Source organism: Sceloporus occidentalis, unplaced genomic scaffold, assembly GCF_023333645.1.
Source record: "Sceloporus occidentalis isolate IW3139 unplaced genomic scaffold, rSceOcc1.0.p SCAF_2, whole genome shotgun sequence".
In the NCBI taxonomy this organism is placed as follows: Eukaryota; Metazoa; Chordata; class Lepidosauria; order Squamata; family Phrynosomatidae; genus Sceloporus; species Sceloporus occidentalis.
In genome coordinates, this window is record NW_028316982.1 from 58,429,324 (window position 1) to 58,455,136 (window position 25,813).

The 25,813-nt window shown below is 42.5% G+C and overlaps 1 protein-coding gene across 3 annotated transcripts; it reads right to left on the reverse strand.

Moving 5' to 3' along the window:
* Window positions 1-13,295: 13,295 nt before the first annotated feature.
* LOC149318395 (copper homeostasis protein cutC homolog) lies at window positions 13,296-25,803 on the reverse strand. Of its 3 annotated transcripts, none has more exons than XM_089509602.1 (9): window positions 25,707-25,803; window positions 23,063-23,134; window positions 21,502-21,561; window positions 20,152-20,361; window positions 17,261-17,296; window positions 16,419-16,552; window positions 15,755-15,782; window positions 14,991-15,096; window positions 13,297-14,349 (listed from the first exon to the last, which is right to left on the reverse strand). In XM_089509602.1, the coding sequence occupies exons 2-9, from the start codon at window positions 23,130-23,132 to the stop codon at window positions 14,238-14,240; spliced, it is 756 nt and encodes a 251-aa protein (XP_089365728.1). In that variant the 5' UTR covers window positions 23,133-23,134; window positions 25,707-25,803; the 3' UTR covers window positions 13,297-14,237. The 3 variants fall into 3 exon arrangements, with proteins under 3 accessions (XP_089365729.1, XP_089365728.1, XP_089365727.1); XM_089509601.1 differs by lacking the exon at window positions 25,707-25,803 and adding an exon at window positions 25,528-25,644; XM_089509603.1 differs by lacking the exons at window positions 23,063-23,134; window positions 25,707-25,803 and adding an exon at window positions 22,529-22,593 and having other exon boundaries at window positions 13,296-14,349.
* Between the last annotated feature and the right edge of the window lie 10 nt (window positions 25,804-25,813).

Here is a 25,813-nt window from a genome sequence, read left to right on the forward strand (position 1 = left end):
GTGAAACTCCTGAACCATTGTCTGGATTCAGTGGAGCCGAGGACTGAATAAACTGAGGCTCAATCCAGACAAGACAGAACTGTCATGGGTTAGTTGAAAAGCTAACGTGGGGTTGAGAATCACAGTCTATTCTGGATGGGATCACACTTCCCTTTGTTCAACTTTCATCTAGTTATGTGATTCCCAAGCTTTGCATCTATATTTTAATGCTTTGTATCATTTTGAACTTGTACTGTTTTAAATTTGCTTAGCCACCTTAGGTCCCTAAAACAGGAGAAAGGTGGGATGACGATGATGATGATGATGCATAGGATGGAGGTGTCCCTGTATCCAGGGCTACTCCATTATGTCTAGATAGCTGTGGTGGCCAGGAGTGCCTTTGTCCAGGCTTTAGTAGCACACCAGTTGTGTGCATTCCTGGGGAGGCCAGATCTGGCTATACAGTGGATCCTTGTTATACGCTGGGGTTTGGTTCCAAGATCCCCCGTGTATAACAAAATCCGTGTATGCTCAAGTCCCATTAAGTATAATGACATAGCAAAATGGTGTCCCTAATAAAAAATGGAACATCAAGGTAAATTTATACTTTTTTGGAACATTTTCAAACCGTGTATGCTTAAATCCGTGTATAAAAAATCAGTGTATAAGAAGGTCCGACTGTAGTGCCTAAGTTATCTTCCAGTTAGACCACTGTAATGCATCTTGTCCTTAATAAACTGAAGCTGATGTAAAATATGGCAGCCAGACTGGTGTCAGGTGTGCCTTTTAGAAACCACATAACTCCAGTCTTAGAAAAACTGGGCTGGTTTCTGATTAGGTTCCACGAACAATTCAAGGTTCTATTTTGACTGACAGAGCCATAAAAGGCTTAGAGGCAGGATATCTGAAAGACTACTTCCATTTTAACCTGCCCAAACAATGAGATCATTCATTTTATTTATTGCATTTATATCCCACCTTCTCTTAGTCTGGGACTCAAGGCGGTTCAAAAACAATAAAACAAAATCAGTTAAAAAATATAGCAATAAAATTAAAACACAGTTAAGGGATTGCCATTTTTAAAATCAAAAATTAAACACCATAAAATCATTTCAAAACAAACAACAGTTAAAACTAGAGTACATAGTGGTTTGAGTTTTGGACGTTGACTCTGGAAACTGGGATTTGATTCCCTGCTCAGCCATGAAACCCAATTGATGACCTTCGGCAAGTCACATGCTCTCAGCCTCAGGGGAAGGGAATGCCAAACGTCTCTGAACAAATCTTGCCAAGAAAACCTCAAGACAGATTCACCTTAGGGTCACCATAAATCAGAAACAATTTGAAGGCACATAACACACAGCACCCTGAGAAGGAATATATACTTTCATTGTCTAGACACATAATGGCTTTATTGACATTTCAAGAAATAAAACTTCTCATATCACACTGGAGTATCATATTTGTCTTAAGAAACCTCACTAAGAAGCAGTTCTATAGACGTACACTGGTAAGTGATTACACACAATAACAGGCTAACTACCACCAGCATTATCAGGAAGTAGTCAGTCATAGACTGTATACCATCTTATCTGCCCTAGCATTTGCTTATATAATATCCCAAGCATCTTATTCTCCTTCGGGATGACTATTAACTGGTCTTCTGTTATCAGCCAATTAGTAACATAGTTTACTGGTCTTTTGCCCTCAGCGAATTAGGCGGGTCTTATAATAGTCCATTGTTCAAGTTCATCCCTCATCCAGTTTGCAGATGAGAATATAGTAGTGCCCTTTAGGACAAAGTCACCACTAATCCAAATACATAAGCCTTTAACTGGTCACCACTATTCTGGCATGCCATTAGGTGATTGCATCATATACTGTATGACACAGCATGATTAAGGACTATTGTACCAATTAACTACTCTTACTTGGTTTTCTCCCCTCCTTTGATTAGATTCTCCTGTATTTACCTCACTTTATATTGTATTTTGGTTAGCTTGGCTAACACCGATAACTAGATGTAAATGTTTAATAGTTTGCTGTATGGCACCAATATATTTGACTTTTTACTCAAAACACCCTTCACAGTAAGAGCTGTTCAGCAGTCCTTTGGAGTGTGTAGACTCTCCTTCCTTGGAGATCTTTAAACGGAGGCTGGATGGCCATCTCTCAGGGGTGCTTTGATTGTAAATCCATTGTTGGAATGGATGGCCCTTGTGGTCTCTTCCAACTCTATGATTCTATGTTTTGTCAAACCAAGTAAGATGGGTGTGGCCCGGAGAAGTACAGAATGTAGTGTAAATGTACCCCTTCTGTGCCACTCCATCCCACCCACCACCATTCGGTTCTGTCTGGACCATTCTGCCAGAACGTTGTTGCTAGTGAAGTATTCTGCAGGTACATCTGACAATTTGCCAGAGCATCAGTTGTAACATTCCCTTTGTGTTACAGGCTTTTGGCCAAGTCCCCTAGTCCCTTAGCCAGAATTATTCAAATACAGGACTGCTCTCTCTAAGTGTTGTATTTAAATGAGGAATCTTAAGTCACAGCAGGAGTGAGGTGGGGGTTAAAAATCAGTAAGATGGACAGGTTCCACAAAGGGGATAGGATCCAGTACAGTAGTTATGTCTTAATTTTAACTTAAAACATAGGAACAAAGGTTGCTGTTTTATAACAAGTTCTGCGTCCATCTTATCTCAGTACTGTTCATTCAAACTGGCAGTCATTTTTAATGGTTGTAAAGAGGTACAAACAGATGTTGGGAGTTAGTTTGAACAATATAATAGTTAGAGATGTCAGGAAATCAGAAATCCTTGATCTCTTTTTATTGCCAGGACCAAGAAATATCTCCCTTCTATAAAAAGAATCATAGTTGGAAGAGAATACAAAGGCCATGAAGTCCAACCCCCTGCCAGGGAGGAAATCACAATCAAAGCACTCCTGACAGATGACCATCAAGTCTCTGCTTAAAGACCTCCAAGGAGGGAGACTCCACTACACTCCAAAGAAGTGTGTTCCACTGTCAAACAGCCCTTACTGTCAGGAAGTTCCTCCGAATGTTGAGGTGGAATCTCTTTTCCAGTAACTTGTATCTATTGTTCTGGGTCCTATTCTCTGAGAACAACAGAAAACAAGCTTGCTCCATCCTCAATATGACATCTCTTCAAATATTTAAACAAGGCTATCATATCACCCCTTAACTGTCTCTTCTCCTGGCTAGACATCCCCAGCTCCCTAAGTCTTTCCTCATAAGGCATGGTTTCCAGATCCTTCACCATTTTGGTTGCCCTCCACTGGAGATGCTCCAGTTTGTCAACATCCTTTTTGAATTGTGTTGCCCTTAACTGGACACATTATTCATGGTGAGGCCTGACACAGACTGGTAGCATAAACAGTGTCAGGGAGAATATCAAAGTGCCTCACTGCATAGGGGAAAAAATCAATAGCCTGTTACAGACAGACCAAAATAAAGCTGCTTCAAGTCACTTTGGAGGTATGGTATTTCAATGATGCATGAGTCCTAAGAGTCCAAAAGCCATACCAAAACTGCACTCCAGTCCTTAGGACCGGAGCGTGGCTTTGGTGCGACTTTTGGATTCTTAGGACACATGCATCATTGAAATACCATACCTCCAAAGTGACTCGAAGCAGCTTTATTTTGGCCTGTCTGTAACAGGCCAATGTTTGATTCCCTTTGCCAAGAATGCTGTTATGCAAGATTGAAAACATCTCAGAGACAAAGAGAAGTGACACCTTGTGAGTTTCAGAATGATGAACAAGATGTCCATATATCTAGGACTTTTCCATTAGTGACCAAAACTACTATCACCATCCAGATGTGGGCCACTCCATGGAAAATAAGCTCCTAGGATATAAAAGTGGCTGCCATGGTGGCATGCATGGTTTTTTAAATTTGCATCACACAAAGATTTATTTGAATTATGTAATAGCCTTATCACACTAGACGAATCCCGCTCAGAAATAGATTTTAAAAGTAGGAAAAAACCCCGCAAATGTGGGAGGTTTTTCAGACACATTTGCACCAAACAGCAGTAACACGAAAATAAAGCGAACAGAAAGTGAACAAAAATGACACCTTTTTACTTTCAGGAAGTTGTCAAAGGTAAAAAGGTGTCATTTTTGTTTACTTTCAGTTCACTTTATTTTCGCGTTATTGCTATTTGAAAGAAACGTTGCCTGAAAAACCTCCCACATTTGCGGGGTTTTTTCTACTTTTAAATCCTTTTTCTGAGCGGGATTTGTCTACTGTGACAAAGTCCTAGGTCAGGTAAGGGTGATGCCTAAAGCTGACAGCTAACCTATATACTCAGAACTATCATGTGCTATCGGCTTCTAGGGAGTGCACCGTTTCCAAATGTGGGGGTATGGGGGAAGGAGCATATCTGAATATGGTTAACACGTCTAAAGCTCTTTGGGAATCTAGCACATCAGCAAGAGACTTAAGTCTTCTTCCTGACATGCTGGTTTTCCACAAACAAAGTATTTCTTCTAGCTGCAATCAATTAAACACTCAATTTCCCAGCTGGGTTTGATATACCATATACAGTCAGCCCTTCTTATACACGGATTTTTTATACACGGATTCAAGCATACACGGTTTGAAAATGTTCCAAAAAAGTATAAATTTACCTTGATGTTCCATTATTTATTAGGGACACCATTTTGCTATGTCATTATATTTAATGGGACTTGAGCATACACGGATTTTGTTATACACGGGGGATCTTGGAACCAAACCCCAGCGTATAACAAGGATCCACTGTAGCTCATCCTACTCCAATCACCATCTTCTCTTTCTCAGCCTTCCTGACCCCTTTTCACTTCTGCCAAATGATGTGGCAGGGTTATCTGTGAAACAGTTGGAAAACTGTTTTTTGTTTTGTTTTATTTTGCAAAGGAAAGTAGCTACAGGTTTCCACCCATGTCTGAAGCTCCCCTGCACATTAAGGCACTAGCAGCTGAAGGCAAAAGATATTAATGAAAGTAGAGGGGGGAGCTTTCCAAGGGGGAAAGAACACTGAAAAGATTATTGGTAATTTATCTGAAGTAAAATGGGGAGAAACATAGCTTTTCTAAAGCTCAGTATATCTTTGAAACAACAGCATAAAATGAGGAGTTTATATAATCTTACTGCATTTGCTGTGCACACTCAAGGCAACAACACAATAAGACTGCTGTCCCAAATCCTAATTAAACAGTCCCAACATTGAATGTAAACCATAATTCAAGACAAGCCCCTACACTCTCTTGGAGTGTCACAGTTTTGTCATCATCATCCCCACCAGAAACTGAGCATCACTTACCCAGAAAATAGAGCCGCAGAACTGCTCCAACGCTGCCACTGCCATGGCAAGGCACTCTCTCCTCCTGTCCTTGCCCAACTGATCTATCAGTCCCAGGAAACCAAACAGGGCAAAAGTCCCACATCCTCAACAAAGGGGCGGTGGGAACAATCTACAGTGACAGGACATTAATCTTTAACTCTTGGTGCCTGTTTAGCCTCATGAATCCGATTCATGAATCTTGAATAGAATTGCCTGAAGCAGGGCTTTAGAAGTTATGAAATAACATAAGTCCAGTGGACAGCAATATGGTGTCCGGATGATATTTTTCAGGATGGGTCTGACCCAGTTAACACATAAATAACCCCCCTTTTCCAGAAATTATATGGATGAATGTTGCGTAGAAAAACAGCTTTTATACTCTGCCAGGTGACAAACACTGATTGTTTTCCACATGACACAGTGGTTTCATCTTTGGTGTTATCTAGGATAAACCCAACTTTCCTCTGGATTCTTCTTCTATTCTCATTTTCTTTGTGCTAGGGGATTCTGAAACTACTTCGCTCAGTTACAGAAGACACTCAGTCCACTCTACCAGTTACAAAGCACACCGAGACAAGCATCAAGTAATGGCTTGGTGTCACAAAATCCAGCACTACAGATTGGTACTGCATTGGATGATAAGAACTAATTAACATCTATTAAATTATAAATTAGTTTGGAAATTTGCTAACAAAAAGGACAAATTAATTCAATTTATTTTTAACTAGTGATTGATTTATGATGACATTTCAGTGTAAACTCCAGAAATAATAAAAACTGGTTAATTATCCAAAGCCTATTCTCTTGGGGTTTTGCAAAAGGCGTTCTTTCTTTTTGTTAATCTACCAGGGTTCATAGAATCATAGAATCGTAGAGTTGGAAGAGACGATAAAGGCCATCCAGTCCAACCCCCCTGCCATGCAGGAAATCTCAATCAAAGAATCCCCGACAGATGGCCGTTCAGCCTCTGTTTAAAGATTTCCAAGGAAGAAGACTCCATCAAACTCCAAGGGAGTGTGTTCCACTGTCGAACAGCCCTTACTGTCAGGAAGTTCCTCCGAATGTTGAGATGGAATCTCTCTTCCTGGAGCTTGCATCCATTGTTCCGGGTCCTGTTCTCTGGAACAACAGAAAATAAGCTTGTTCCCTCCTCAATATGACATCCCTTCAGATATTTAAACAGGTCTATCATATCACCTCTTTACCTTCTCTTCTCCAGGCTAAACATCCCCAGCTCCCTGAGACTTTCCTCATAGGACATGGTTTCCAGACCCTTAGGGTTGGGAGATTACAGGGTTTAAATCACAAAATTCAAACCATTGAGAGTAGTTCCAGTGGGATGATATAAGAGGCTTCTGAAGTTAGTCATCTAATGTCAATAATATGGATAATTTACTATTATTAGAAATTGAAGAAGGGATCATTTTATCTCCTACTTCATTTCTAATAACAGTAAATGATCCATATTATTGATATCAAACATTCTTATAGGTGCATGAAATCCAAAGGAATTCAAAGGCTATAGAATCACTTGGAATCCAAGTGATGTAAAGAAAAAACAAAGAAAGAACATAATTTCAGGCAACTTTCTGCTTTGCTTCACAAAACACTTTTTATTGTTGTTGTGTTCCCTTCAAGTCATTTCTGACTTATGGTGACCCTAAGGCACAGGGTTTTCTTGGCTAGATTCGTTCAGAGAGGGTTTTGTTTTTGCCTTCCTCTGAGGCTGAGAGAATGTGACTTGGCCAAGGTCACACAGTGGATTTCCATGCCTAACTGGGAATTTAAACCCTGGTTTCAAGAGCCGTAGTCCAACACTCAAACCACTACCTTGTATACCATGTTGGCTCTATATTTTTATCATAAATATATCCAAATATCCCCAATCACTGAAATTCAATTCTACAAACTGAAGAATGTTTGGAGTTTTACCAGCTGAGGCGAATATTCACCAAGATGTTTTTATGAACATATTGAGAACTTTTATGTTTCAGTTAGCCTGAATCACAATGAAGAATTGTGGCAAACTTGATTTGCTAAAACCTAAGAGAGATAGCTATGAACTGAAAAACTGGTGTTAAAATTTGATTATGAAATGCATTTTTATCTGATATAAAAATGTTGCTATAATGGACTGGGACTTGAAATATTCAAATTCAAGTCCCCATAGAGCCATGAGACTCACTAGGGGACTAGTGTCTACTCACTGTTCCTCAGTTTAACTTGCTTGGATATTGCGACAATAAAATGAGCTGGACAGCTACAAGTGCCACCTTGAATTCACTGGAAGAAATCTGAGTTATAATTAACTATCTTTCTTAAAAGCAGTGTTTCTCCTCTCATGAGGCAATTTATGGAGGATTTTAGTGCAGAAATAATTGCAAATACAGCTCACTCTATCCAAACGGTGGTTGAAAGTACTATAATCTGATTTAAGAAACCATACATGCGAGTCTAAATGTTAACATAACCATCAGATTTTTAATAAAGGCAAATCACTATAGATATGATCATTTAGTTAAGTCTGAAATTAAAGGGTCTAATCAATGAAAAATAAAGGTAGCATGGAAGGTGGTGGCATTACAGTATTTGTTTCCAGCTGGTCCTTCTGTATTCTACACTGTACTTCTGTATTCTACATATAAAGCTAATCTGTCCCAGGAAAAATGAATTGTGAAGCTCTTAATCTCGGACTTGAATTGAGACACATGTGAAAAACAGCAACCTATTTAGGAGAAGGAGATGAGATGATGCAGGCATGAGAAAGTGAAAGCAAGAGAAAAGTGTGGAATGGGGAGGGTGAAAAACCAGGTTTTCAAAATTACGGCAGTTGTTTCCTTCTCTCCCAAATACTCAAAACATGGACTAGGAAGAAAAAAAGCATGGTTAAGATTTTTCATCTTCATTCAGTTTAAGTTTTTATGGTAGTATGTTGTTTTCTTATCTATCATGGGGTTTTCTTGGCAACATTTGTTCAGAGGTAGTTTGCCTCTGACTTCCTCTGAGTTAGAAAGAGTGTGCCTTGCCCAAGGTCACCCATGGATTTCCATGGCTGAGTGGGGATTCAAACACTCAACCCACTACAGCACACTACCTCCCAATAATGCCCTTATTAGGACCAGCTAAAATTTCAGTGGACTGTGCAGTTAAGAAGATGTGAGACGAATGATCAAAACCTACACTTATCCTCAGCTGTTAACAATGATGTTGTCTGCAACATTTTCTCTCCTCCTCCCACACAAATTGCCCCTGAAGCAAGGTAAAGGTAACCAAGAGATATTTTGCTTTCTCATGTTTTACACAATCAGAAATTTGCAACCAACTCTGATTCACTCTTGACAAAAGGGTCCAATGTCCATAGGATGGGCAATTTAAGTCCACTGTGGTTAATTATTAGATATTTAATGAAATATTGACATCTTGTAAACATGTTTCTATAGTATACTATAGAATTCAAAATGACTTTAACTGATTAGAGAGGTGGGCCATAACTAAAAGAATGAATTTCACCAGGGAGAAATGTAAGGTAGGCAAATAAATAAATAAATACAAAATGAAATGTACAGATATAAAACGGGGAATACCTGGCTTGACAACATTATGTGAAAGGGATCTAGGAGTCCTAGTAGATCACAAGTTGAACATGAGTCAACAGCATGAAGTGGCCGATAAAAATACCAATGCAATAGTGTCTAGATTAGTGATTCCCAAAGTGGGTGGTATGCCCCCCTGGGGGTGGTGCAAGGATCCTGGGGGCAGTGAAAGGGGAAGGAGGCAAGAGGAGAACTTTCAGTCAAATTATTGGTTTGCAAGAAAGACAAGGGGACCAACAGGCTTTAAGACCATGGTGAGGATGAAGATTGCATGAAACCTCTTTTCAGGGTCCCTTAAAACTACTAACCCTTAGCTGACTGTTTTGCTAGCAATGGCAGTGACTGGAAAACTCTTGCAAGGCTTGGGAACAGGTCATTCCTTCTGTGGCTCACAACAGTGCCATTCTGGGACAGACTGACTGACTGGAGCACAGAGTTAGACAATAGCATCACTTGGGTTTGAACCACCTGATATGGTAACCCATGGTGTCACCCCTTCATTGACCTCCTCACATACCACACCATACAGAATCCTTGGTAATGTTTTTGTACTAATGTAACCCATAAATTGAAATTCCCATGTATCACTGAATGTAGCAGTTGTGACACAAAGCAACTAGGAAAATTAAAATTATATCTTTAAATTACGTTATCATACACACAGCTCAAATGTATTTACATGTATATAGTTTCACGCTGTTAAAGCTAAAATTTGGTAAGATGTGATGTTTTAATTTTTTTAAAAAAAGAATAAAAAATTTAAAAATGTTTTTAATTTTAAAAAACAACTGGAATCTCTCCTTTCTCCTCCCACTGAGCTTTGCCCCATTCACACCATCTCTTCAGTGTTTTAAAAGGATGCAGAGGAATACCATGGCCCACTTGGGGAGAAGTGATGTCCCCCCCTTAGGGTGTCACCTGGTGTGGTCCTCACCCCCTGCACTCTGCTAATGATGCCCCTAGAGATATTACACACGGTGGTGAGGGAGAAGTGGTGGCAAAAAGGAGCTTTCAAATTAGTGGCCCTGATTAAGCTTTGTGAGCTTTGCTCGGACTTGGCTGGCAGTTGAAGTTGTGCTGCTGTTCCTGGTTTCTTTCATTAGAAAGGTTGAGAGAAGAGGTAGCAGAAGAAACCATGCTTGAGGGGGCAAACACTTGAAGCTGTGTGGGAAAGGTATGTTTCTGGAGGAGAAGTAGCTGGGGTCAGTTCTTGGAAACAGCCTTTGCCTTGGAGCAGCTCCTGCAGTTAAAATCCTCTCCTTTCCTATCCAAGCCAGTCTCCAATCCAGAGCATATGACCTCTGTAAACCCCCTACATACACATGCCTGTGCCTTTCACTGCCTCTGTGAAGTATTGAGATTCCTTCTTTGGTGAAGAGCTTTTTCCTTTGCACCTGGTCAGCTTGGAAGCAGCAGCTGGAGCAGTGACTGAAGGCCTCTTGCCTGCACCAACCTTTTCCAGAAAGCTAGCATGAGCCAGAGGCTTCATGGTCATTGCTCAGCTAGATGCTCAGTTGCTGCTCTCAGGGATTGGTGTTTTGTGTTTGCAGCAGAACAATAGACCTAATATCAAGAAATACATGTTGCAGGGGAGGGAGCACTAGGGTTGTCACCTAAGAGGAAAGGAGATAGTAGCCCCCAAAAGATTGGGGGCCAGATCTAGATCAAGGGAAATAATAGTGCCATTCTATTCTGCTTTGGTCAGACCTCACCTGGAATACTGCATCCATTTCTGGACACCACAATTCCAGAAGGATACTAATAAGCTGGAATGTGTCCAGAAGAGGGCGCCTAAAAGATTAAAAGGTCTGCAAACTATGCCCTATGAGGGGCAGATTAGTGAGCTGGGTATGTGTGATAATGAAAAGTTTGGCCTGGTAAAGACAGGGTTAAGAGGTGACATGATAGCCATGTTTAAATATTTGAAGGAATGTCATATTGAGGATGGAACAAGTTTGTTTTCTGCAGCTCCAGACTTAGCGACAGAGCAATGGATGCAAACTACAGGAAAAGAGATTCCACCTAAACATTAGGTGATGGTAAGAGCTGTTCGGCAGTGAAATACACTGCCTCAGAGTGTGGTAGTCTCTTGCTTTGGAGGTTTTTAAACAGAGGTTGGATGACCATTTGTCAGGAGTGCTTTGATGGTGTATTCCTGCATGGCAAGGGGTTTGCCTGAATGGCCTTGTGGTCTCTTCCAACGCTATTATTCTATAAGGCAGCATTCCTATTAAATTCAAACCACACAATGCCAGAAAGGAGAAAAACAGGCAGATGAAGAAAATAACTCCCAGTTCCAAGTCTTGCAGTGAGACAGAAGACATGTACTTGATTTTTTCTTTGGCAGAATTCCTTTGCTATGACTGTGTTAATATCAGGTTATTGCAACAGTGTTCTCTTTCCTTAGAAGAAGAGTCGATTTATCAAGCGATCTGTTAAATGAATAGCAGAAACTATATGCTCATGCTTGAAAGTTTCCCTTAAACATCTGGTTGACCACTGTATGAACAGAATAATGGACCAGATTACCTTTCAATCTGATCTAGCACAACAATTCTTGCCTCTTACAATATAATGGCTAGGTTGCTAACAATGTGACTGGTGGAATCAATACCGGTGGAGATGTGAATCTGTTCTGACTTTTAGTTCAAACTTTAAAGGAGCTTTCAAAGGTGCTGAACCCTATCCCCAAAATACTCTCTCTGGCTTTTCTTCGCGAATGAAGATTCAGGAAGGACTCATCCTGTGCTTTCTACAAGCGCGTTGATGACTAAAAAGGCCAATCCGAGATAAACAAGTCCGGTTGCAGAAAGCACAGCAGAAAGTCTCCTTGGGTGATGTTTCCAGGTTGTGGTTCTTTCTGTGTTGTCATTTCTCTTTGAGACTCGTTCAGCGTGAGCTTTCAAAAAAGGCTGCAGCATTGTGGATAATGCATCTCCATGTGTCTCCAATGCGAGGCCAAGGTGGACCATTGTTGGTGATCAATTTGGCCGAGCCTGAGATGTTGTTTCAGGGAGTCTTTGTATCTCTTCTTTGGAGTGCCCCTCTTACGCTGACCCGTGGCGAGTTCACCGTAGAATACTATTTTGGGGAGGCGATGGTCCTTCATCTTAGAAACATGTCCTGCCCAGCGCAGCTCTGTCCTCAATAGCATGGCCTCAATGCTAGTGATCCCTGCTTGCTCAAGGACAGCAACATTTGTCACATAGTCAGTCCAGTGTATATTTAGAATTAAACAGCGCTGATGAAAGCGTTCGAGGAATCGTAGGTGTTGGTGATAAGTGACCCATGTTTCAGACCCATAATATCAGTGCCTAAGGTGCGGTACACACCTCCCAAAAAGGGAGGCTTGCCAATGTCTTTTTCTCCCCTGCAGGGAAGCAGCAGCTGCCAAATCGCGTGGCTTCCCTGTGGAGGAAAAAACCCTGCGAAAAGCGGGTTCTTTCTGCGCCGCCATTGTGATGCCCAAGTGCCACAAGCACGGCATGATAAGCGGATGCTACACGTCCATCACATAACAATGACGGCATCTGTATACACAGGGTGCTGCCATTGTTACGGCGCCATGCCACACTAGGCTTAGGGACCGTGTGGTTGTCACGTGGTCCCTTAACCCTAGTACGCCGCCAACACGGCGCATTTGGTGCATCTATACCGCGTCTTAGACAGCTTCTTTAAAACTTGGATTAAAACCGTGAATAAATTTGCTATCTCACTAATATGACAGCCACCATGACTGATTGCTACATAATCTAGCATTTCCCTGAGTCTGATCAACTTCCCCAACTTGAGTGAGACCAAAACACAAAGGTTTCCTGATTTTTGCTCTTCATACTGTATTATTCTTATAAAATATTAACTCTCCTGAAGAGCTGTATATATTATGCTAGTACTTTGCTATCTGCATCAAACACTAGTCCATTTCCAGACCCATTTCAATGTGCTGTTTTTTTGTTTGTTAACCTTAAAATTATCTAATAAGATTGTCTCCTTTCATGTCTACCAAACAACACTCCAAATCTGAGGCCCGGGTCCATGGCTGCCAGATAAATGAAGCAAGGTGGTTGACTACAAGAGACAGGTCTTTTTTAGGAATGGCTCTCCATTTGGGGAGAGGGGGGAATCCTGCTCAGAGATGCTCACCTGGCACTTGTATTGTAGGATATATTTTTTTTAAAGCTCCAGGTGAAGATCTTTTTATTTCATGGGGCATTTGGGGAGATCATTTTAGTGCTTTTACATCTTTGGACTGTTTTATCTTCTGCTATTAGTTCTATCCCATGTTGTTTTATCTATTATTCCATCACTTTTATTTTTTCATTATTTTATTTGTGTATCACCAAGAAAACTATAACTATTGAGTGGTTTAAAATAGATATAAATAAATGACTAAACAAACAAATATGATTCTCTTCAAAAATGAAGGCAAATGCTACAAAATTAAAAAAATGCTTTTAGTGCAATCTCTGCTCCACCCTCCATACTGTCCTGTTCCATACAACTTAGTACTTGACAATTTCCAAGTCTCTCAAATGATCAAATCCTGCAATCACATAAAATATACACAGTTGTACTGTTCTCCCACACTGTGACTGTGTCCTTGGGTGTCCATTCTCCATAAGGAAATATATTCTATGTACTGAAGAATTCTTTGAACAATACTCTGTTTGATCTCAGTGCTTTGAAGAGGCAAATAATTCCAGTTCATCTAGCCATTTACCAGAAGCAGGAAGTTACTTTTGGGAATTACAACTCCCAGAATCCCCTATCTTATATATGTCAACATGCCTGGAAGATTCTAGGAATTACAGTCCAAACAAGTAATTTTCCAAATTCATGTCCACAAGGAAACTTGCAATTCTGAGTACACTCATCCCTACTGTCTTCCTGGAACAAGCACTTACCTGAGGCCCTCCCCAGGCTGGGCACCACTCTGGCACAATTACTTCCAAAGAAGGTCAGCGTCTCTTGCCATAGCCTCTGTGTGAAGAAAAGCCATAGTGACATGGAGCAGCTTCAGGATTTATTGAAGTGATAGTCACAGGAAGTGTAGCCCAATGGCAAAATATTTTTTTAGCTAAACCCCCTCCCTCCCCAGAGTTTACTCCCCACAGACAAATGGCATTACAATATTCAAGGAAGAGACTCTCTGGAGCAACACTAAGAAGTGGGAATAGGAGGTAAAACAATCACAAGCTTCTTCATTTGAATGTCCCCATATCCATTACATGCTGTCAAGGGAGCTATCAAAATGTCTATGCCTAAGAGTCGAGCAGGTCACGGTGTTCAGGCTCTCCCTGTCCCACAGGATGTTCTTCTACAGGATATTCTTTGCAATTGCATTCAGGGTCCTCACTTTAGCCACATCTGCCACCTTGATGGAATATTCAGGTGTAGAGAGGTAGGCCCCCATAGTAATGCTGGGGTTTCTAAAAGTAAACCAACATGTCATTAGTTACTGACTAGAATAACTAGGAGAGGGAACACAAAAAGGGTTAGGAAATAATTTTGAGGTCCTCTTGTCCCATGTGATCCATATCCCTGTTATTTCCTGAAACTAGAATTTATATTTGATTCACCACTGATCACTTTTTCTGTTATGTTTTTTCTGTTTAGGGCAAAAACTGTACTCCATAGAACAATTTCTTACTGAAAATAGCACTTTTGGCTGATTCCCCTCCCCACAAGCTCTGCTGTGAGAGGCAGTGTACCCCACCCAAAAGGCCACATTTGCAATGCCCACTCCGTTGTAGAATACAGACATGGAATATAGACACTCTCATCCCAAATTCTATGCCATTCTATTTTGGCCAGTATACATAATATACCAGTACATAATTTGCTATTACAATTACTGAAGCACCAAAGAAGCCAAATGCTGCCATTTCAATGCTATCTCATCCTAAGAATCTGAAATTAGGAATCACGGGCAGACTTTCATTCATTATAAACCAGTGCCAGGCTTCGGTTTCAGGTTCTAATGATCCTAATGCTCTTTGCCAGCTAAGAGCTGCACTGAGTGGTATAGACAAGGCCTGGACTTCTCAGCCAGTCAGAGGAGAATAGTTACCTGAACTTCATGCCTGAGTCTTTAGCAGAGCGTGCTGAACAATGAAATTCTGAAGCACCAGAGCCTTCTAAGATCCTCTGCAGGTTTCTCTCTGTTATGCCTCCACCTGGTGGAGAGAATATCCATTGTTCAATCATAAATGTGGAGTGAAGTACTGATTACTTCAAGAAACAAATAGATTCAGGTCTCTAAAGTCAGTGAATGGAAAAGAGAACATATTTTGCTCTGAATCTGGGGTGAGAAAACTACAGCCTGTGGACATGTGGCCAACTTCTGTTTTGCCGATCCCCAAACCACCTGATTCCACCCAAGGCAAAAAACCTACAGCTGAAAACTCCACCTGGAGTGGTAATTTCCTTGTGTATCACTCCTCTCCCACCCCAAATGCCTCCAAAACAGTGACTCCTGTAAGGAAAGGACAGGTGGCTAGAAATTCTTTACAGTTTGAATTTGTACTGACCACTGACTAGAACAACAGAATAATTGAATTAGAAGTAGGCTGGGGATCCACACTATTGCTCTAACATTCTGAAATAATTCCAGAGTTTTCTGCCTATCACAGAAAGCTATTTAATACCGCTATGTTCTGATTTATAGATCAAACATATACTATAAGGATACTGTTAAGCCTGCAATGCCCTCTCCTCAAAAGGAAGTTTTGAGCACCTCAGAAGTTCTTACCACCTGGGAAAACTGGAGTGCCTAGTAAAATACTGAGGATGCCTGGCCTACACAAACTAGTGGTACTCAAAACAGAATCCTACCTGGCACTACAACAATCCTGCCTTTAGCCTGAAAAGGGAAAGAAAAGCAAATTAGTAATTTTCGTTCTAAGAGAAAACATATGCATGGATGGGTCAATCATCTTATTTAGTAAGATACAGCATTTATTATCTGTAGAATTTAATTTGCAATTAAATACTCTTTTCTAAAGGCCTGTCTACATTACTCCCATGCTGAGGATTTATTATTCATCCAATAAAGTATATGGCCTTTGAAGAAGTTCATCACTGTTTCTCACAGTGCAGCTGCTTCACGTTTACAATCATGAGAGACAGACAGACAGACAAAGAGAGATGAAGGAATTTTAAGCAACTGCATGTTCCCTAATGTTTGTTTGTTCTTGGCTCTAGTATATTCTGCTAGAAACGTGTGTACATAGGTGTACACATATTTTGTACCTTGCTGAGAAGAACAGAATATTTTGCAGCAGCATCCTATAGGGACTAATGTGATACCAAAAGGAGCTATAATATCAGATAACATCATACACACATTCCATATATTCAGCTATGGAGGCAGACTGCACCATTCATCAGTGTAATACCATTACCAACCTGAAGCTGATGACTGAGAGCTACCTTGTCTTCAAAAAAGTGATGCAAAAGTATCAGCAGTATTACAAAGTGGGGAGAGATGACATCTCACCTGATCAGTCAGCCGCTTTATCAAGGGCAGCCCCTCGAGGGCAGAGCTGTCACAACCACTAGTCAACACCCGTTCAAACCCCAGTGATATCAGTGTTTCCAAGGCTGTCATCGGATCATAGACCATGTCAAAAGCTGCAGGGAAAATGGACTATGTCTGTACTGGCAAATCTCCTAGAAGGCAAACCACATGTTGGGACATGGGCCTAGTCTGGGGTGGGGCAGCTTCTTTGAACAGAGAGCTGAATTGGCTTTGAACAACACACTGGGGACTGCAGAAGAGCAGTCAGACAATCCAAGTTGCTCCCCAACCCTCTAAAAATGTCCCTCCACCCCAACATAAACATTGCAGTTAGGTTTCTTTAAAATCTTGATTGGTGGCACTAGAGACTTTTCAGAAACCAGATAGCAACATGAAAAGAAGCATTTTTGAGTGTGTGGTGGTGGGGGGAGCATTTTGCATTGGAGAGGATGCAAATAGCCTTTAAAAATTTACACTGATGCCAATGAAGGCAGGGAAAACCATTATCTCTAATGAATTATTTAAGATTCCTCACACATGGAGCCACATCTTTTCTTTTTGATTACAGAGATTAAATGTTCCCTGCTTGGGGGAGAGGGTCAAGGCTTTGGAGAGAAGCTGGTGGGCCACATGAGAATTCCCCATGGGACAGTGGTTCCCTCTTCCCAAGCCTAGTCATACAGGACCACAAATTCCTAGTAGACAGCACTACTGTTGTGAAATGACCAACTTTAATCAACACAGTACTCCACAGGCTAGTTTAAAGTGCCTGCAAGGAAACATCCAGCTTGCATTCCCCACTAGAAGTCCAAAATACTCACCTCTGTGGAAAGTGACTGGCAGAGGGCGTGAAGCGGCTGGAAAAAAAAACAGAGTCCAGATAGCTAGGACACTTTTGCTGAGAAGACAGCATTTTCCTTTCCAGCAAAGGTACTTCTGCTACTGGTCCTGGAGAGAAAAACAACCTCTCCATACACTTCAGCACTAGCCAGTACAGTCATCATCAAACATTACTTCCATAATATGGATTCATCATCAGTTTGCATCAACTGCATCAGTTTAAACCAATAGTCTCCACCAGGATTAAGCACTGTCTCACCATAGGGAATTTCTTCCCACATTTTGTACATTAAGCCCCTCATACATTACTTATATACTCAGTGAAGAAATAATTTTGCAGTAAGAAACATCTGCTAGCTATGTGGATTAACCAGCCACAAAGTTAAATAAACTATGGCGCGTTACAGACCGCCTGTTTGGGGCGGCCTGTAACCGACCCTTTCCCCGCTGGATCGGGGCCTCAGCTGCCACAACAGCAGCCTCCAAGGCCCCGATCCGCCACTTTCCAGGCCACGGGGAAGCTGCAAAAGGCCGCTTCCCCGTGGCCTGGAAAGGGGCTTGAAGCCCCGAGGACACCCGATGGCCGCTTGGCTCCTTTCTCTTTTGCGTCGCTGGCGCAGCCATGTAAAGGATGCGCCCAGCGACACAAAGCTGGAAGGAGCTCCGAAACGGAGCTCCTTTTGGGGCCGCAGAAAGGGTGCCCTAGGCGCGCTCGCACAGCCCCACTACGTCACAACCGCGCCACCCCGTTTAGAGGCGGCGCAGTTGTGATGTAGTCATGGCGGTGCCCATGCACATAGGGCGCTGCCATTTTGTACGGACTCGGTCCGTACTAGGGTTAGGAGCGTCAAGAAGTGACGCCCCTTCCTAACCCTAGTAAGGACCCAGTCCATACTTTTATGCCCATTTGTAATGGGCCTTTGTTTCTAACTAGAATTCCTTTTCTGGCAGCCTCTTTACTGCTGTGCACCTTTAGGTTGGATTACTGTACTCTGTTATTTCAGAAACTGCCTTTGAAGGTAATCTGGAAGCTTTAGAACTATATCACTAGAATTGTTAGTTGTGCAGCTCAATTTCTGACTGATCTACACTGGTTGCCTATTTATTTCCAAGCCAAATTCAAGGTATGCTATTTACTTTTAAAGGAATAAATAGCGTGGGACTCAAATATCTAGAGAAGCATCTCCTCATGCCAACTTGTCTGCACACAACATTTTCTTAAGATGAGGCCCTTCTCTCTGTATAAACAATAGGAAATGTAAATAATATAATTCAAACGATCAGATATCTTTGCTATGGCACTGATTTTGGAAAACATTTCTTAAGGAACTATAAAATTACATTCATTTCAAAGTCAGGTCGAAACATTTTTAAACACCAAGGAAATGTTAATATATTGTATTCCTCCTGTTCATGGTATTTATTCACTGCCTTTTCCCTTTCATAAGGCAATTTCTGCCTGTGTGATGATTATGTTTATTGTCTAATCTAATGGCATTGTAGTAATAGATTTGAACTTTGTTGTTTTACATTACTGTGTACGTTCAAGACATTTCCGACTTATGATGACCCTAAGGCAACCTTATCATGGGGTTTTCTGAGGTGAGAGTATGTGACTTGCCCAAGGTCACACAGTGGGTTTCCATGGTCAAGTGGGGAACTGAACCCTGATCTCCATTTGCAGTCCAGTGCTCAAACACTAAATCAAGTTGACTCTCCCTCATATCACCCTGGAACCCATTCTTGTGAAGGGCAATTTAGAAATTGAAATTAAAATATAAGAAGATGGTTACCATTCCCTAATACTGACATTATTTGTGATCCTCTTTCCTAATTAAAGGTGTATGAGGGCTATCAGCTGCAAAGTCTTGCAGGCTTGTAAGAAATCAGACATTAAGTGGATACTGCCACGTACTAGGGTTGTGCGGGGGCAGAGCAAGCGCATGCCCTGCAACCCCAGTACGTGGCGGTGGCGTAATCATGGTGGCCTCCTGTCCACACAGGCGCGCACATCGTTCCAGCAGCAACCAAACAGCTGCGGGAACGATGCTGGGGTGAAAGGGGCCAGGTGGCCCCTTTCACCCATGGCTCTGGCTCCCAAGGTGTCCAGGGGCACGAAGCCCCAAAGACACCCCTTTTCCGCACCACGCTGAAGCGGCATTTTGCCACTTCTCCATGGTCCGGTCCGGAAAAACTCTGGATTGGGGTCACAGGGCTGCCGGTGAGGCTGCCCTGCCCCCAATCCAGAGCAAAAAGGAGCACCACAAACCCACCCCTTTGGGGCAGTTTGTACCGTGCCTTTGCCTCTGTGGACGTGAGATCTGGTATTATAAAGCAGGAGATATTCAGCAAGGAAGACAAATATTGTCTCCCTTGATCTGTAAAGAAGAATGGTTTGCAGCTGAAAAATGGGACCAACATTAAATGTAAAAAAAAAAAGCACATCCCCAAAGTTTAACAGTAAGGATGTTAAGCACATTCTTGTCTTTTGGCTGTTAAGCTAGGGGATGGAAAATTATAGCTTTCCAGATGTTGTTGAAATATTTTCCGCATAATTCCTCACCACTGACCTGAGTACCTGACACTGATGGGAACTGTGGTCTAATAACATCTGGAGGACAACAGATTTTACAGTCCCACTCTAAGCACACCAGTACTCTAAAAACATCACAACTGAGAATACCATGGCAAACTCTACCAAATAACTAGTCCTTTGGGGACATGAAATCTTACCTCCTACTGAGAAGAAATTATTTACCTTCTTTATTGCTCACAGACATTTGATATTTGGAATTAAAAGCTGGCACTGCCCTACAATGATTGTCACAATGATGCATCAAATAAGCCTCATGGAAAGCAAAGGCCATCTCACCCAGCAGTGCTGTGCAGAGCTCCGTGTCCACACGCCCATCTTCAGTCAACGCTCCAAACACCAGACCATCTGCCCCATGTTGCTTGGCAAGTCGGATGTCAGCTTTCATCACCTCCACTTCTCGGTCAGAATAGAGGAAGTCCCCTCCACGGGGCCGTATTATCACAAATACTGGCACCCGTATACACTGCTTCACTACTTGCAGAAGCCCTGAATGTAAAAAAATGTTTGAGACATGGTTGGGTGTATGAGCAGGACAACTACAAAAATGTAGAACTTAGTACAGACAAAAGGGGCATGCCAAAATCAGGCAGAGCTGTACCTTCAACACAGAGGTATACAAGAGCAATAGAGAAGAGAAAGAAGAACACTCTAAGATGTGGATCAGGATACAGCCTCTAGCCTCCATCTGTGTAGCCTCCAAGGCCCCTGGTTCATCCCCAAAAGCTCCAGACACTCCTCATATATTTTTCAGGCCTGAAAACTGTGATAGTTTGCATCCTCTCTCCCTAGAACCACCAGAACCTATCAAAACCTCTCAGGCTGAAAACTGAACTGATCACAATCCAGAAATGATAATTGTGAGCTATCCCCCTCCCCCCCAAAAAAAAAAACATCACAAATGTTTCCAAATTACTGGAAAATAAAACTGTTTGCATTTTTTCCTCCTCTACCCCCTCCCAAACATCCTGCTTAGGCTGCAGACCAACCTAACAAAGACCTGGAAATGACATGATATTACTTCCAGTGAACTACCAACCTGCTAGGCCAGTGATGGTGAACCTATGGCACGTGTGCCAGAGGTGGCACTCAGAGCCCTTTCTGTGGGCACACATGCTGTCTCCCTAGCACAGAGTTTGCCAGAGTTTCTTACTAGAAAGCCAGAGGGACGTGGCACTTTGCAATAAATAAGTGGAGTCTGGGTTGCAGTTTGGGCACTCGGTCTATAAAAGGTTCACCATCACTGTGCTAGGCCTACCTGCAGGGAGTAGTCAAAAAAGGGAATTTGCCTCTCAGCTAATCCAGAGTGCCGGGGGTCTAACATTTGTTTGCAGAACTTTGGAGAAGAAGGTGCTGCTGAAGAAAGGAAGGTGAAAACAAAAACAACAGGACAACAAAATAACAACTATCTTGATAACAAGCTCAGAAGGGATAATTAGCTCAGAAGGGCTAATAGCATATTCATTCTAGCCCAATAAGTAGAATACCAGGTTCTTCCTTTCTGTACTAGGAAGAAAAGGTCTAAAAAGTAGAGGTCTAGTATACAATACAAAACTTTTACAGGATTTTTATTGTTACATTCTGTAGAAATCCAGTGGATTGGATCTTAACCTGTATGCATCAACTCACCTATACTGGGTGTCGTTCCTCCTTCCATCAGATTGGCACACAATTCAAGGCGGCCAGCACCTGCAACAGGGTCACAATTAAAACCTCTCAATATAAATGGAGAGTAATATTTTAATAGGGATGTAGGGTATGAAGAACAAAGGCAATGTGGTCCTTCTCCCAATGAATGAACAAAAATACTGGGCACTTTTGAGCCATCATTCATGAATAATAAGTTTCATTCTCTATATTTAACTTCTTCACACAGATGCCACTCCAAAGAGAACCCATGAGAATAACAAAAAAATAAGTGATTTGGAGATTTCAGGCTATGCCCTATGTAATTCTGCTGCTGGACTCCAAAGATATAGCCGTGTTAGTCCGTAGAATCAGTATGTAGAGAAATCTTGTAGCACCTTTGAGACTCATTGAAAGAAGAATCTTCTCTGAAGATGGCAGGCACAGATGCAGTAGAAAGATTAGGAACAAAATTCTTCTAGAACGTGGCCACATAGCCTGAAAAACCCACAAAAAACTACGGATGCCAGCCATGAAAGCCTTTGACTTCACATTGAAAGAAGGAAGTTGGCAGCATGACCATGAGCTTTTGTAGACTTAAGGGCCAGTACACACCGCCAGGAAGCAGCGTCCTGGCGGCAATGGTAAGGCTCGGGAGCGCGCACCAACCGCACGCTCCTGAGCCCTATGATGTGTGGGCACCGCCATGATTGCGCGGCCCATGCAACCATGACCTGCGGGAGCCTGAGCACCCAAACTGCTCTGGGAGGAAGAGCCATCATAGGGCTGTATCACAGCCCTTATGACGGCGCAAAAAGTGAGCTGCCTAGAGCGGCTTTTAGTCAGCGTATCTGTGCTGCAGCATGCGGATGCGACAGCACAGACACGGGGCAAAGATGGGCAGCACGGAGCTGTCCGTTTGTACTGCCCCTTAAGTCTACTTCCTCACATGCATTTAGTGGAGTGGAAAGCCTACTGGACTGATTCAATGTGCTAAAGCAGAATAGAACTGCTAAAGTAATTTAAGTACCTGTAGACAGGATGAGCTGTAATTTAGGGCCTGAACAGACAGGCCAAAATAAAGCTGCTTCGGGTCACTTTGGATGTGTGTTGTTTAAATGATGCATGCGTCCTAGGCCGGAAGCTGCTAAGGACTGGAGCACAGCTTTGGCGCAGCTTCTGGCCTCTTAAGATGTGTGTGTCATTTAAACAGCATATTTCCCAAAGCACCTTTATTTGGGCCTGTCTGTTCAGGGCTGTAGTTACATATACTGGCAACCTGTCCAGCCTAAGAGGTCAATGCAAGTAACAGTTTTGCCATTAAAAGGAAGTGTCCTGAATCTGAATTATATCACTAATCCAGATGAGAGTTTTGAAGGCTCTTATTTTATAGCATTTATTAGCCTACTTTTCCAACAACCTGGGTTCCCAGAGTGATTTCATACTGCTTAGGGGAAATAACCATACCTCCCTTGGTACTACATATAACCCATGTGCCCCAAGGTTAGATTCCTCAGTATCCTGGTATATGTGTCTTCATCATTCATTTTTTCAAGGGGATTACCTCCTCTTTCTGCATTCACAGCAGACTCCACTGAATCAACGCATATTTCCATGAGAAAGCCATTGGCCATTCCTGGAAGACAAACAGGATCAGAAGGTATGGGGTAACTGAGCTTTGCTTTAGAAGAAAGGAAAATAGCTGATTCTATTAATCTTGTGTTCTAGTTCCTATTGCCGTTTTTCAGTCTGTTTCTTTCACATTCATCACTCAGACACATCAAGCCTCCAGAAGACTCATAGGCTTCTCAACACTGGTCACTCTACACAACCAAATCCTGCATGCAGTCATTATAAGGGGTAAATATAGTATGGACAGAAAAGCAGCATCACTTTCTGCTTGTATAAGAAAAACAAAACTTTGACTGTTTTGGCAGCCTGCAAGTTTTCCCATGAATAACAAGCTATTTATTTATTAATTTGTTTATTTATTGCTTATTGCAAAATGTTTAATAAGCCACCTTTCATCCTGAAGTCTTGCTGAGCAGCAAAGTTAATTCACAATCAAATCAAAATTCCAAATTACGTAGCAAAACAGCAGCAGTAAGGCCTATTTGATTAGCTCTCCCTTCCTCTCCACAGTCGTTCAGGATGGGGGACTGCTGAGAGTACCCTCCCACACGCTTCTCTTCAGAAGTGTCACATAGGCTCTGTAACAAAGTGACCAGACTAGTCCTCCTTTCTCAGGACATGTCCTCCACTTCAACCTTCTGTCCAGTCCAGGAGGATTTTTAAAATGTCCTCCTTTTGGAGCAGGACCCCAAAGCTTGAGTTTATATTTCTATAAGTATTTTTAGTTTTTATTTGGTCATGCCCTACATTTTTCTCGAATGTCTACATTTTGCAGAGCCCTCCTTGGCAGTTAGGACATCTGGTCACCCTGCTCAGTGAGGCTTGGACTGCTGCCACACTGGCAGAATTAAAGCATAGTTTTTTGTGGGTATTTCGGGCTCTGTGGCCATGTTCTATAAGAGTTTATTCCTGACGTTTCGCTGATATCTGTGGCTGACATCTTGATCTTTCTCTGAAGATGCCAGCCCCGGATGCCAGTGAAATAGCAGGAATAAACTCTTCTAGAACATGGACACATAGCCCAAAATACCCCCACAAAAAAAAAACCTATGGATGCCGGCCATGAAAGCTTTCAACTTCAGAATTAAAGCAGTTTGACCCAGCCTTACCATGGATCCATCCTATGGAATCCTGGGATCTATAGTTTGTAGGGCTAAATATCTCACAAAACTACAAATCCCAGAATTGCACAGCATGGAGCCATGGAAGTTATAGTAGTGTCAAACTGCATTATTTCTGCAGTGCAGGTGCAACCTTGTTGCTTCAGGTTTATGCACACCTGGGAATAAGCTCCCTTGAACTCCATGGAACTCATGGCGCTGTGGTTTGAGTGCTGGACTACAACTCTGGAGACCAGGGTTTGAATTCCTATTCGGCCATGAAAACCGACTGGGCGACCTTGGGCAAGTCACACTCTCTCAGCCTCAGAGGATAGCAATGGCAAACCTCCTCTGAACAAACCTTGCCAAGAAAACCCCATGATAGGCATGCCTGGGGTTGCCATAAGTTGAAACAACTTGAAGGCACACAACACACATAAACACACACAGAGAGAGACTAGACTATTTTGGTTAAAAAGAAAAAAGGCAAGTCCTCCCCAAAACTGTCACTTTTGTAAGTATTTTATTGTACTGTGTTTTTAGACCGTAAGCCGCTTTGAGTCCCAACTTTGGGGGGGAAACGGGGTATAAATCAAAATAATAATAATAAACAACTATGATCCAATCCACACTGCAGAAATAATGCATCCTGAGACCGCATTAAGTTCCCTGGCTCAATGTCAGGGAATTCTGGGAACTGTAGTTTTTTGAGACATTGAGCCTCCTTTGTCACAGAGGGCTCTGGTGCCACAACAAACTACAATTCCCAGGATTCCCTAGCACTGGGCCAGGGAACTTAATGCGGTCTCAGGATGCATTATTTCTGCAGTGTGGATTGGATCATAGTTGTTTATTATTATTATTATATTTATTTATACCCCGTTCCCCCCCCCCCCCCCCACTGGTGTGGAGTGGGAAGGATGGCTACCTCCTTATCACACTACACTCTTAAAACCGCTGCTAGCTGTCGCTTTAACTGCTCTGTCTCCTGTTGCATTCTGGGGCTTGTAGTCCAGCGAGGTTTAAGAGCTCTTTCTCTCTAGCTGAATATTCCAAGCGCCCCTTCCTTAAACTACAACTCCCAGAATGCAACAGGAGAAGGTAGCCAGAGCAGTCAAAGCGATCTGGCCCCGTTTTAAGAGCGTAGTTAGAGTGCTTCCTTCCCTCTTAAAACCAGCCCTGGACTGAGGAGGAGGAGGCCTAAAAGGGCAAACCCCGACCGGACTTCCGCCCCTGAGCCCGCCCACCGGATACCCCTTCCGGCCGCCCCTTCCTGTTTCCGTCACCGCCCACTCACCCTCACACCCGTCCTCCGGGCCCTGCTTCCGGTCCCATCTCCTCATCCCGCCTCAGAGAGAGCGAGCCTTGTTGTTGACGCTTCCTTGCCAGAGGGGCTCCTCAGGGTGGGAGGGAAAAGCCACGCCCACGTGACGGAAACCACGCCCACAAACACGCCACGCCCCTCTCGCCTCTTACCTGTGTTGGCCGCGCGCGCGAGAGAGAGGCGCGTTCCTAACAGTCACGTGAGGCTCGCGGTCGAGGAGCGCTCGACCCACGCGCAGCGGGAAGTGTTTGGGATCACT

Coding starts and splice junctions, on each gene's coding strand:
- LOC149318395 (XM_089509601.1), bottom strand. CDS start 25,573: ATGAGGAGATGGGACCGGAAGCAGGGCCCGGAGGACGGGTGTGAGG. Junction 16,553..17,260: donor GCCAGTCACTTTCCACAGAG/GTGAGTATTTTG, acceptor TTTTCCCTGCAG/CTTTTGACATGGTCTATGAT. Junction 14,350..14,990: donor GACTCAGGCATGAAGTTCAG/GTAACTATTCTC, acceptor GTTTACTTTTAG/AAACCCCAGCATTACTATGG.